The 12,452-nt window shown below is 44.7% G+C and overlaps 2 protein-coding genes across 6 annotated transcripts in view; both read left to right on the forward strand.

Moving 5' to 3' along the window:
• Nucleotides 1-6,971, forward strand: part of LOC119458107 (protein enabled) — a 162,353-nt gene extending 155,382 nt beyond the window's left edge. For all 5 annotated transcript variants that reach the window (XM_037719928.2, XM_037719926.2, XM_037719924.2 and 2 more), the window contains exon 11: nt 1,289-6,971. In XM_037719928.2, coding sequence (XP_037575856.1) covers nt 1,289-1,317 — 29 coding nt within the window. In that variant the 3' untranslated portion in view covers nt 1,318-6,971. The remainder of the gene's footprint in view (nt 1-1,288) is intronic.
• LOC119458115 (leukocyte elastase inhibitor A) overlaps nt 1-12,452 on the forward strand; it is a 210,968-nt gene that overhangs the window by 15,697 nt on the left and 182,819 nt on the right. The window lies entirely within an intron of this gene.

Raw genomic sequence — 12,452 nt, forward strand, 5'->3', positions numbered from 1 at the left:
GAGCGTTTGAGAAAAAGGTGACTTCGCGGAGCTTCGCTTGTGAGCTCCGCACGCCGCGCACGACTGCAAAATTTGGCTGCGATGTTCCCAGCAGTGTATATGCTATACGCAGACTGTTTTTTCAACAAGCCCGAGGGGTGGTTTAGGACCCTTTTAAAGTCTGGGTGTGGGTTATATTGAAAATTTTACCTTAAGGGGGTAGTGGGCACCACACCGCTGTGTTTCCGAAATGCCAAAAATCCATGACGTGGCTCTGTTGCCACTAGCTTAGCATGCAAAGTTGCTTAGCTTTTGAATGAGCTTTCATAATGAAAGCAGTGCATTGTCATCACCAACACTTGTGAAAACTTGTTCTGTCACTATGTTGTGAACGATGCTGGCTGTGACATTGTGCTGTTGCCAACACTGTAAAAATGTGGTTTTATACCTTATTGTAATCAACAGGCAATTTTTGGGACCCACTATATTTTTTAAAGCATGTTACAACTGGGTAAGTAGGGTACACTAGACCTAGTTATGACGAAGTTGTATCCGACATGAAAATACCTTCATGTATCTTATATTCCTTATAAGAATAGATGCTGATACCGGCAATTTGCAATCTGGTTTATGCAAAAGAAGCGCCAGTATCGTGCCTTTGATGTATCAGCAAAAGGTCTGCTGTCAGTTGTGATTGCCCGGCGGCAGCTTGCTGTACTGACACGTGGCACATGAACGATGCTAAATTATAGATGCATTTTGCACCCTCGTTAATATGCAACCATGCTATTGGTGTGATCACATTGGATTGGCACATTGGCCTGCCGGCTATGGGCTGCCGGCTGCCAAGCTGCAAGCGAACAAATACTTGTTTCGCTGTAACTCCTATTATCTTGTATTTTGCATTTTCAATTTCATTAAAGCAGTGGAATACTCAATAAAATAAAGCATAGCTAATCAAATGTTAGGTTCACTTAGGTATATCCGATAATTTCTTGCATCAGTGTTTGCTATATTGAGGTTCAAATGTGTGCACGTTTACTCGCACTCCCCCCAGCCCCAGTCAAGGTGTTGTACTTGCGCATGAGTTATGTGTGGGAAAATATGGTATGTCTGAACTGCATTTTAGTCTTTGCTGACCTGAAGTGCCGTATCTTATGCTGTACATCGTATTTTGTAAGTTTTGGTTGTGTCTGTCTTTTCTCATATTAAGGACCATTATGTTGCGATCATTCTTGCTTTTTTTTTTTTGTCACTAGTTTTCTTTGCTAATTTTGTTTTTCTCCATTCTACTTCTTTTAACACGTAGCTATCAAGATCGAATTAAACCGAAGATAAGGACTTCACACCTCCTGGTTTTCTATCTGCTGCCATTCGGTACGGGACTTGAAACGTCGTCGTACGGATCTCTATTGCCTCTACAAGTCGCTACCACCAAAATATTGATCGACACACCATTAGAGCAACGAGGGATGAACTGACATTTTCGTGCCGAGGATGCAGTGATGGCACTTTTTTTTTTTTTCATTGTTTGCAATGTTTTTAGCGAGTGAATTCTACTGTTTTTTTTTTATACGCGAGAAATGTAAGAGCTGTATTTGTAGTGACGCATCTTGTCTATCGTGCACTGCTGTCACCCATGGCAGCCTCATCAACCTGTACTTGCAGTACCGTAGTGGGTGTACACAGCTGCAGCCGCGCCAAGTGTCGTTCTCTTTCGTTGCGACATACTTGCACGACATTGGCAGGTCTTTATTGTAAGAGGGCTGCGAGCGTCATTCTCATTCTCGGTCTGTATTCTCATTCGCACGTTGGGCACTGACTGCCGAAAGTCTTTGCGCAGTCTACTTACGTTGCGTAGCAGTCCGCTTCAGTTTCAAACTTTTTCGTTCCTTGTTCCCAGCCTAACTAGCTTTACAGGTGCACCGAGCAATATCAGTTCCTTACTTTTTCTTTCTTCGTTTGTCGTTCTGCCTCGTAAATTATAACTGCAGACTTGACCATGCTTGTTTTGTTTTTGTTTTCATACGGCGTCTCCAGAGCACATTTACTAACACCTGAGGCATGTGTCAGCTTCAACCTCGAACTCTATCCAAAATAAATGTAGCAGCAGCCGCAGAAAGAGAAAGGGTTGGCTTGCGGAGTGCGACGTGTCGACGACAGTGTCAATGCCTCTACGATGTTTTCGAGTTAGTTGCTCAGTTCTCTGGGTAGTTCGGGGTCGCCTCGCACCGCTCACTGATGAAAGGGTGTGAAATTCGTCCCTTCTGTTACTCGGAAAAAAAAAGGGAGTCGTCGAGGAAGGTGCTCTCGGGGAGTACTTTTTAGGTTTACTCCCGTGACACCAGCTTTCTACCTAGAGTCATCAGTCTAGTGGGGAGATGCGCGCGTGTAAGAGCGTTCTTTGCTGGATGTTGCGCGATTTTGGGAGGGGTGGAAAAGAGAGAGGGGGAGAAGGACACACATACTTTGTAGTATGCTGTGGCGGAGTTTTTTAATTCTTGCCTTACAAACGGAAGCGTCTTTTTTACGGGATGTGGAAGGCTTTTTCTGTGCATGTTTGTACTCTTTGGAGACGATGTAATGCTCGGTGGTACTCTGTCCCCTCGCTGTCGATGTCGCGGTTTCATGTTTGCGGGCGTGCAGCAATCCCTGCGTGAGCCAGTATTCTGTGTACCACTGCGTAATTGTAGGATGAATCGCCGACAGACTTAATTTAAGGCGGGCAGGAGGGTAAAAGGGCCGAGGTTGACGTATGTGGTGGCGCCTTTTCATTGTATTTGCACTCCCTCGTGAAAGACCTCTAATGTGTCGAGTCTGTGATGTTTATAGTGAAGAAGAGTAAGATTTCTTTGTGCACTTAAAAACGCAACCGATGTTTGCTTCTTACATGTGGGTGTGTGCGTATGTGTGTGTGTGCGCGTGTGTGAAGATTGAAATTGAACTCTTTTCTTTTTTTTTTTTTTTTTGCGGGAGTTAGGCGTAGAGCTTTGCACGAGAAGTATGGTATCAAACATTGTTTATCTTAGTCTCTGTTTTCAAACACTATCCGCACATTTCGTTTTATTCTTTTTAAGTATTTTCACACTGAGCAGCATTCTGGGCAGGCAGGCTGTTGGTTGCTGTCTACGTGGGCAAGGCTTTGTATTTAGAGACGTGTGGTCGCTCGCTACAACGTGTTCATTTGCAACAATGTTTGATTGGCTGATGGGATTTGCAGAGTTGATGCGGGCCAGCTTTCGTTTATTTATAAACGCCGTGTCGTGCGGCGCACGATTTGAAGCTGCGCGTAGCACGTGCCTGTAATGAGGAGAAGTGAAATGCAAAATTCACTAGCATCATGTGCAAGATCGTTTGGTTGTCCTCACAGTCACTTGGTAGGAAGTTGTCACTTGCACTGTTGACACATGCATGTAAAGAAGTGCTTGGTGAAAGAGGCAAAATTCTTACACGTAACATCAGACTTCTTTGTGACAGCCGCACCTTTAGGAGTGTCTGATGGCTGTCTGATGAATAAAAGCACAGAATGTATATATATATATTTTTTTTTGTCCTGGAGATCCTTTTGTGAAAGGTAACCTTCTTGGTTGCAAAATGTGGCATATAAAAACGTGACATGATTGTGGGTATGACTGAACACGCTTATTTCTTTCTTTTTTTCCAGCTTTGGGATTCATTGCAAGGCATATAGGCTAAAATTTTAACATCTAAAGAAAGGCATGCTGCCTTGTAATCTTTGCATCTTCACAGGAAGATGGTATTTATTCACTTTTGGTAGAAAAGGGCACAGGCTCAAGGAAATCTAAAAATATTTTTAATTCTTAGTAGTCAGAAATGGGGGGTTTTAGCTGTTACACAAGTCTATGTGGTATCTGTGCCAGTACGATACCGAACAACTACGATCTCTCTACAGTGCAAGCCAACGCATTGAATGGGTTCGCTGCATTTGTAGTGCACCGCAAATCACGTGATTAGGCATTCCAGCAGAAGTGTCTAAAGTTATCATTTTGTCAAAGTTGCGAGTGGCTTTCAGTCTCGGTACATTCAATATTTCTTGGCAGGAAACAGATTTCAGGAATAGACTGCAGTGTCACATCAGCATCGCATTGTTTCAGTCAGTCTCCTGCCATGTTGACATTCGCAAGTAACAAACCGTAAAATGTTTGGCAAACTACAAGACTTAGTAAAAGGCTCCTTAACACCAAGCACTTCTTTCATCAACACCAAGCAGACTCACGAGTGTTTCTTTGGGAAATTATTGATATTCAGTTTTGTTGCAACATATTCCTACAGCGTTGGATAGTTTTTTAGTGCGTTTATAGCGTATTATTTCTTAAAAGGGAGTTCTTCAGTCGGTTAGCTCTTGCTGGTCAAGACGAGTGGAGGTAGTAGTGTATCCGTGTGTGTTGTACTGTAAGGTCGAAGGAATAAGCAGAAAGGAAGAAAAAAAAATTCCCTGTGAGCTCTCTCAAGTGCGAATTTGCTACGGAACAACCTTCCTATGCCAGAACTGTGCAAAATGCGTATTGGAAGTGCGTTCGTCGCATACTGTCTGTGGAAAGACGTTTTTTTTCTCCGAGCTGATCTCTCTCTCTCTCTTTTTTTTTTTCTTTTTGTCCAAGTTGCGCTGGTGCTGTCTTGTATCAAATATCAAGCCAAATTTGTACATATAGTGAGTGGGGGAACACAGTTTTTGATGTAGCATTTTGTTCTCTATTTTAACGTTAGGTTCTTAGTTCCCCTTTACTTTTTTTTTCACTTTTCTGTCTTTTTTCATTGTTAGGTATTATTCCTAGCCATTTTTTCCATCTTTTTCTGGCTATGCAAGTCACACTTGCGGTCTGTCATGGGATGTACGTATTTTTTGCTTCGCTACCGATGAACACATCTTTACGAGAGGGAACCAGTGCAAAGTTGTACCCCGGTTGGATCCTCTTGGCCTTTTTGTGTTTCTTTATTTGTATTTTATTTTTAGGGGAGAGAAATAATAATTAAAGTTTGAGTTGCTTTTTCTTTTATTGCACAGTATTGGGTTGGACACCTTTGGTCAAACTGACACTTCTCAGTAGGTTTGAACAATTGTACTACGCTGCAGTGTTCTGTTCAGTGTTGCAACATTCTGAAGTTCCTGTTTTCACTGTTGTCTTATTTCGGTCCTGTAATGATGATCTTTTTGTTTTTTTAGCTGTTGTATGAAACTTCGATCATTGATTATTGCGCAGACTCGGCAATTTAAAAAAAATATTTTTTTTCCTTTTTTTTTACTGTTTCCACTTCCTCTGCTATTCAAACTTCACATTTTTCTGCCTCATGCTAAAGTATTAAATTTTAGTTCTTGGTATGATCAAAGCCATGATTTTGACATTCTGACACCCTGCTCTTTGCAATATCGCAATGTTCCTGCTTACCTGGACGCACTGTCTACATCGATATCAAAAACCTATTTCTGTGGTGTAGCACTCAAATCTGTTCCTGAACAGCTTTGGTTTTTTTTTTTTTCTTTGTGTTTGTTACAAGTTTGTCAAGAAATTGTCCCGGCACATCTAGGATGCATTTAGTTAAAGTTCTGTTATTCTTGTTTGTCTAGTTCAACCATCCATTTGTGCTGGTTCTCAGTCTTTAGGCTCGTTAACTTATTGTTGTTGCTCGAGAAGGCAAGTTATGCAACCTTGTGTGTTTACTAAGATAGGCATCCTGTCCTTTTCATCTGGAGTGACTAACCTTAATTTACATACTACCACTAGTGTTTCTTGTCTCTTTCGTTTAGCTTGCAGTATTTATTTTAGTTCCCAGTTTAGGGAAGTGCACATTGTGACTTTGTTAGTCACAGTCACAGGAGAAGGAATATAGTTTTGAGGCGTGCCTACATTCCTTTTTAGAAATGCTCGTTCTTGAATACCTGGCTCACTGATGGGAGCGTTAGATCGTGGAGGGCCAAGGTTTTCTTAATATTTTTTTCTTGGGCGAGCTTCTTAATTTCATTCCTTTTCATTGTTTGTTCCCTGGCTTTTGCCCCTTTTTAATAATTGTTACGCGCTGCTTTTGTGGTTCCAGGCTTCAGCCCATTGTGTCAATTTTCTTTCTTAAGTGCGAGGAATGTTTTTATTGCGCAAGTTGTTTGGCCAAGCTCAATATCCAGTGCATCGTAATGAGCTTTTATGGTGTGTGTATGCCGCGCTCTTTCTACTCTATTGAAATTGAAGCCTGAATGAATGGCATTAAAGACATCCTTACGAATGACTTAGCAAGTTCTGAACCGTGGAGCCATGTTTTGGAATGATTGCTTTTAAGGACATCCTTCAGTAATGCCAATTGGCCAGATCTGCAAAAGCAAATGTGTTGAAAAAGAGATTTGTATGTGGACACAGCTCCTGTTATTACGACAGGCAGCAGAGCTTTAAGATGCTGAGAAAGCTAAGCCATCATGCTAGACCATGTGTCAGGCAGAATTAAGTGTCAGTACCGATGGAATCTTGAAAACACCATGTCAAGTTTGTCTGTTGAGATAAACTCACCTGCGACACTGAGTGCGCTCTTTGCATTCAGTTAAATTCATTGGGCAAGACATGTTGCAACTCATTGTATTCAGTGATCCCCATTGCATGCTGGTCAGTGTGCTGGGAGAATCCGCAGCATCACAATGCGTCGAATTGTCGGTAATATTGCAGTGGGCGTTTTTAATTGCTTCAAGGCACACGTATTTTAGATTATTCGCAGTGTTGCACTTTGATGTTGTACTGTCGCCTTTATTTCCTCGCCTCATTTTTTGCAGAATTGTTGCAATGCCATTCGTCGTTCAAATGGGTTGGTGCCTTTGTTTTTAAATGGTCGACAGAATTGCATTTGTTCTGTCAGCTTGCCTTAAGTGCTAGTGTTTCTTTCGTTCTCCGGCCTTCCTTATCGGTGTGTTGGATTGTAAAAGAAGTTTCTTTTACTGGACACATGTGGACATACAATACATAAGAGTGCGAATAAACATTCAAAGATATAAAGCCTCCTCATCTTCCATGTCTGGACACGAGGTGGTCACTCGGCCATGGCCTCTTTGAGGAACTCTGCACTCCTGAAGGACAGTCAGGCAAGTGACACCTCTACTAAAAGTAAAGGCAGGTGAGAACAGCACCAAACAGCAGCAGATGGCAGTCTCGGCATGTAAAGTGGGTCAAGCCCAACACACAAAGCGCTGCAGATGCATCTTGCTTGTGCTAGGGGTCCGCACGCGGCTGAATGCAGAAACTGTGCCTGCAGCTACAATGTGCGTGTGATCATGCTTTGCTTGTGCCTGGCACCATCACGACTAAATTGAAGCATGCATACACATCTCCGTAAAGTGCGACACTGGCAATTAGCTGGCACTTCGGCTGCGCCGGTGCCCAGCAGACATCACACGAACCGACCTTGGCTGCCGTTTGTGTCTTGCCCTGTATCCACAAGCTCAGACTGGTAGGCACGCAACTTGGCGTGCCGGGCGATGCAGTCCCCAGGTGAAAATTCTGCTACTGATTTCAGCTGGAATCAATTGGTCTGAAGTGGCCGCAGTTGAAAACCAACTGGTTTGATAACTGGTTTAAACTGGTCCCAGCAGAAAGCTAATCGTCTGCAAATTAAATTGCGCTGGTTTTGCATCTCGAGCTGAAAAGCAGTGGCTTGAACTGGTCCCAGAAGAAGTAGGATTGCACTGGCTTAATTGAATTCACCGTGTGCACATATCGGGTGTAGTGTGTACAGACATGCGTACCAATTATGCGCCATATCACGCAAGAAGAGTATGACGGGCACGCTTATCTGTATCTACCTATCTAGTATCCATGTAATATGGTGCTAAATGAAGACTGCACAAATGAGGCACATACGTGTCATCTTCCTTCTGTGCCATAGTTTCACCGGGCCTTGGTAATTCTAGTACATTATACGAGTGCTTTGACTCTCCTACGTCACTCATCTTTTGACTCCAGGGGCGGTATTCTGTAAGAGTCTACCTAGGGGAGTGTCCATTTCGGTGACCGTTGATTCGCTGCTGCTTGACGTGCAGGAAGGAGACTGGCTGGCACCTTCCTGCACGTCAAGCAGCAGCGAATCAACGGTCGCCGAAATGGCGAAATGGACAGTCCACTAGGTAGACTCTTACAGAATACCGCCCCTGGCCTCCTGCCACTAAGGCAGGCGATGGTCCTGTACAATATGCTAAGGAATTGATCGTAGAGTGTTACGGTCTTATTCAAACGCTATTATTTTTCACGTTTCGCCAGAGCTCTGAGCGGCACTCCGTGCACTTTATCATTTTCGCTCCATTCATCCAATGGAGCACGCCGTTCGTAGTCGGGTGGGCTGCGAAGCACGGCTGGGCCATCAATGACATAGTCCCACACCGTCGAGTAATAGAGGGACGCAAGCGTTGGGGCCCCCTAGAACTTGGGGCCACAGTACTGCGCATGCGCAGTACCGTGGCCCTAACCATAGCCTCCTATATAAGAGGCTATGCCCTAACGCTTGTGTTCCCCTAATCTAAAGACTCTAATGAATCTGGCCTGAGAAGGCCGATTCGAGAGCGGAGCGGGACACCATAGGGAACACTTTCACAAAATTACAGGACTGTCCCGGACAATATCCGCGGGCTAGCTAGCACTAGCTTCCACGCATTCAGTCAATCGCTTCATATATACTGAGCACGCGGTCTACATTCCCTTATTTTTTTCCCCCATGAGTCTTGCATACATGCTACGAACTAATGCACGCGCTTGTAAGCGTGAAATATCAGAATTGCAGCACACGCAGGTGCAAGAGAACGCGCCAACCCCGACACCTTCAAATTGAAATCTATATGGGCTGCGTCAACCCAGAAAATACAAAAATGTACACCTGCGCGATCAACTGAATGAAAAGGTCACAAACGAAGTATTTTCAGCGCACAGCAGACAGAGCGCTTTCCTCCCATAACGCGTTGATGTTGAATCCCGACAAAGGAAGAGGCAGGCGCGAGCGAGCGAGCTAGCCTTTGCTTGCTTTTCGGCATTCTACGCAGTTGATGAGACGCAGGGGAGATGAAAACCGCGGTAATACAGTGCAGTTGGTAATCAGGCGCGAGTTGCGAGGGTGATACGCGAGGAAACATGGCGCACGCATGCGCGCACGGCATGTTGCGCGACCGCGCCAACCGCGCGCTTTTTGTTCGGCGCAACTGCGACAACGCTCTTCGGCCCTCGGCCAGTGTCAACGATTATTACAAGGAAATGCCACCGACTGGAAAAGAAGGTAAATTCAACTCGATCGCTTCACTCAAAATTAACATTTTGGGCAGGTGGACTGCTGGGCTCCGGCGTACGGCCGTCAGCCCTGTCGTTTGTCCACCGTGCCTTACTCGGTGTTTCTTAATTTTGTCCCTTAAGCGCGGGAAACATATTGTAAAGGTGTTTACTGTGGTATTTTACGAACAACATTTTCGGTCTCAATTATGTTATACTTATGTGCATGCACGGAAGCGGTCTTGGCGCTTCAGCCGCTTTCTTTGGTGCAAAGTGCGTTTACTGGAATAAAATGGAAAAGAAGGCGGGCTTCGTAAAGAGCGTTTTGCGATAACGGCGGCATAGTTGCGTTTTCTACTGGTGTTTGCATTTCGCGCAGGCAACTTTCTGTGCCCAGATATCCCTAGAATCGTCCGTGAAAAATCCCTAGCTGTATACGTATATTGTTATATTCGACAGTTAGCCGACAAAAAATAAATAAATAAATAAAATCGCGGCAAGCGCGAATTCGAGTTGAGGTGCAAATGATTAGCGCGTGCCGTGAATCAAGTCATTGCTTAGGCGCGTAAAGTTGCGGCCGTTTATTTGTACCTTCAGTTTTCCCGAGAGTCACCTTTTCTTGTCAATTGCAAGGCCAGTGAAAAGGACTGGCAATCTGGCATACACTCGGCATTTACCATATTCTCGGATATGCAGCATCGTCAGTGCTAAGATCCACGTACGAGAATTTGATTAATTTTCTTCCTGAGAAATTATTTGCTACGGTGCACCGCTAGCTGCCAACTTTGTTGAAGTGATTTAAGCTTGACAAAACACGTATCAGCATTCAACACAAAAAATCTGAGAGGCTACAACTTCTATTCCAGTCCACTGAACCCACCATTCTAGTTTGTTACTGGAGAGTGGTTTACAACTTTAAATTAGTTTTTTTCATTCTCCCATCTGGCGGGACAAAATATGCATGAGCAGATTACCGTGAACAACAATGTTTGAAAAGATACAGGATCAATATAGGGCTCCATGGTCAGCTATTTCCGCTTCTTCCTTATGTACCGTCAACCGCAAAAACTTACGGGACGCAGGATCTGGCAAGAAGCTGAATTCTCATGAAGCGTGGTCAGACAGCCTCAAATTAATGCGTGCACTGCATGCCAGATGGCTAATGTTTCAGAAGCACATCAATGGTTTTGAACAGCAAGAACATTGTGGTGACTTTAAAGAGCCATTGTATTCCAGTGCTTACATCTCCATAAGACAAGAACAAAAGGTGCTTCACTGAGACCTCTAGAAAAGGGAACACTGCTCAAGTTCTTACAGCCAAGGTTATGAGGCATTTTTCAGGGCAGCTTGACAATGGCTATTCTGTAAAGGTACAGATACACTACTCAGCAAAAAGACGCAGAGAGAGCAAAATGGCAGCCCAAAAGCTAACAAGGGCCAACCTTCTGAAGTGGCTGATTAAGCACCTTTTCTTTTTTTCCCACCGTCAGTAGTCGAGACCCTTACAAGTGATTGTAGAAGGAGTGCTAGCAATTTTTGAGCACATATTTTTTCCTGTTAAAGAAACCATGGTGCTTATATGTACATTTAGTTACGTGCAGTGCCTATTACAGCCACGTACTTACGACGTCAAGGCCTCACACTTTCAACTGAAAAATGTGCAGTGCTTGCCTTCACGCGCAAACAAATGACTAAATATCCGATAGTCGTTAAAGGAACATCGATACCTTACGTAACACACCACAAGTTCCTTGGTGTAACCATCGACCGTGAACTATCCTGGTCAAGGCACGTCACTGCACTGAAGTCAAAACTGAAGAGTTTTGTCCTTGTGCTTCGGGTGGTGGCAGGAGCAAGATGGGGCCCGTCGGAATCATCTCTTCTTCAATTGTACCAAGCCCTGTTCGTAGGCTATATAAGATACAGCATGCCGGTGCTCTCGAACATGAGACCCAGCTGTGTGCGGACGTTAGAGAGCATCCAAGCTCAAGGTTTGCGCACGTGCTTGGGCCTACCACGCTGCACCTCAACGAATGGAACCATTGCGGAAGCTCGGGCTTGTCCCATCAACGTATATATGCTCTGCGAACCTCTTCGAGTGCACCTACGCTTGTTGACCCGACATAGGCAACATCCCCTATCAGCACTCCCTGCCACACACCCAAACTGCAGTTTTTCAAGAACTATATTGCGTCATGAGAACATTCTGCCGTTTAGATTCTCTTCCCCATGCATTCCTAGTGCACCTCCGTGAGTCCTACCTACACCGCTTGTTAAACTTCAAATCCCTGGGATTACGAGGAAGTCCTGTGTTTCGTGCATTGGCCTTAAGCAACTTACCCTATCGCACATTTTTACAGCATACAGTGGTACTTATCACGTGTATACCGATGGCTCTGTTACCCCATGTGCCTCCGCCGCAGCCTTTGTCATCCCGCAAATGTCCATCGCTCGACGGTTTAAATTAGACCACAAGTCCACTTCAACTGCTGCAGAACTTGTTGCTATCCGCGAGGCAATACGATTCCTTGCAAGAGAGCCTCCTCGCATATGGACTTTATTTTGCGACGCCAAACCCGCTCTTCAAGCCATTGAGTGCGTTATGAGACAAGGCCCTTATTATATTTTAGCTCTAGAAATCGCAGAGCTTCTCGACATTGCGACCAAATGCGGTCACCACGTCACCTTTCAGTGGATACCTGCACACTGTGGCGTGATAGGAAATGAACAAGCAGACGCTGAAGCTAAAATAGCTGTAAATAATGCGCCAGAAGTAAGCATCGCGTTCTCACGAACAGACACGAATGCCCTGCTTCGGTGCGTCATGCGGAACTCTACACTTGAGTACTGGACCAATCCTGATCGACGACACAAGAGACTGCACAAATGGGACCCAGAAATGAAGTTCTGCATGCCTCATAAACTGAAGAGGAGCATAACAAGTCTGCTACACCAGATTCGTCTTGGTGTTGCACTCACGAGGCGTTATACGCATATCATCGGCTGCAGTGACACTGGTCCCAACTGCGATCACTGCCCAGTGCCAGAAACACTTGAGCACATATTTTGCTCATGCCCAGCGTACGCGCGAGAACGGCAGAGCCTCATTTCAACTATTCAGCGAGTGACTAAAAGACCAATGTCTGACGAGATTGTCTTAGGTCCTTGGCCTGACGCCAGCAGCGCAGCTGTGGTCATCGAAGCGACTATAGCCTTCCTTCAAGCCACTGG

The sequence above is a fragment of the Dermacentor silvarum genome, chromosome 7, assembly GCF_013339745.2.
Source record: "Dermacentor silvarum isolate Dsil-2018 chromosome 7, BIME_Dsil_1.4, whole genome shotgun sequence".
In the NCBI taxonomy this organism is placed as follows: Eukaryota; Metazoa; Arthropoda; class Arachnida; order Ixodida; family Ixodidae; genus Dermacentor; species Dermacentor silvarum.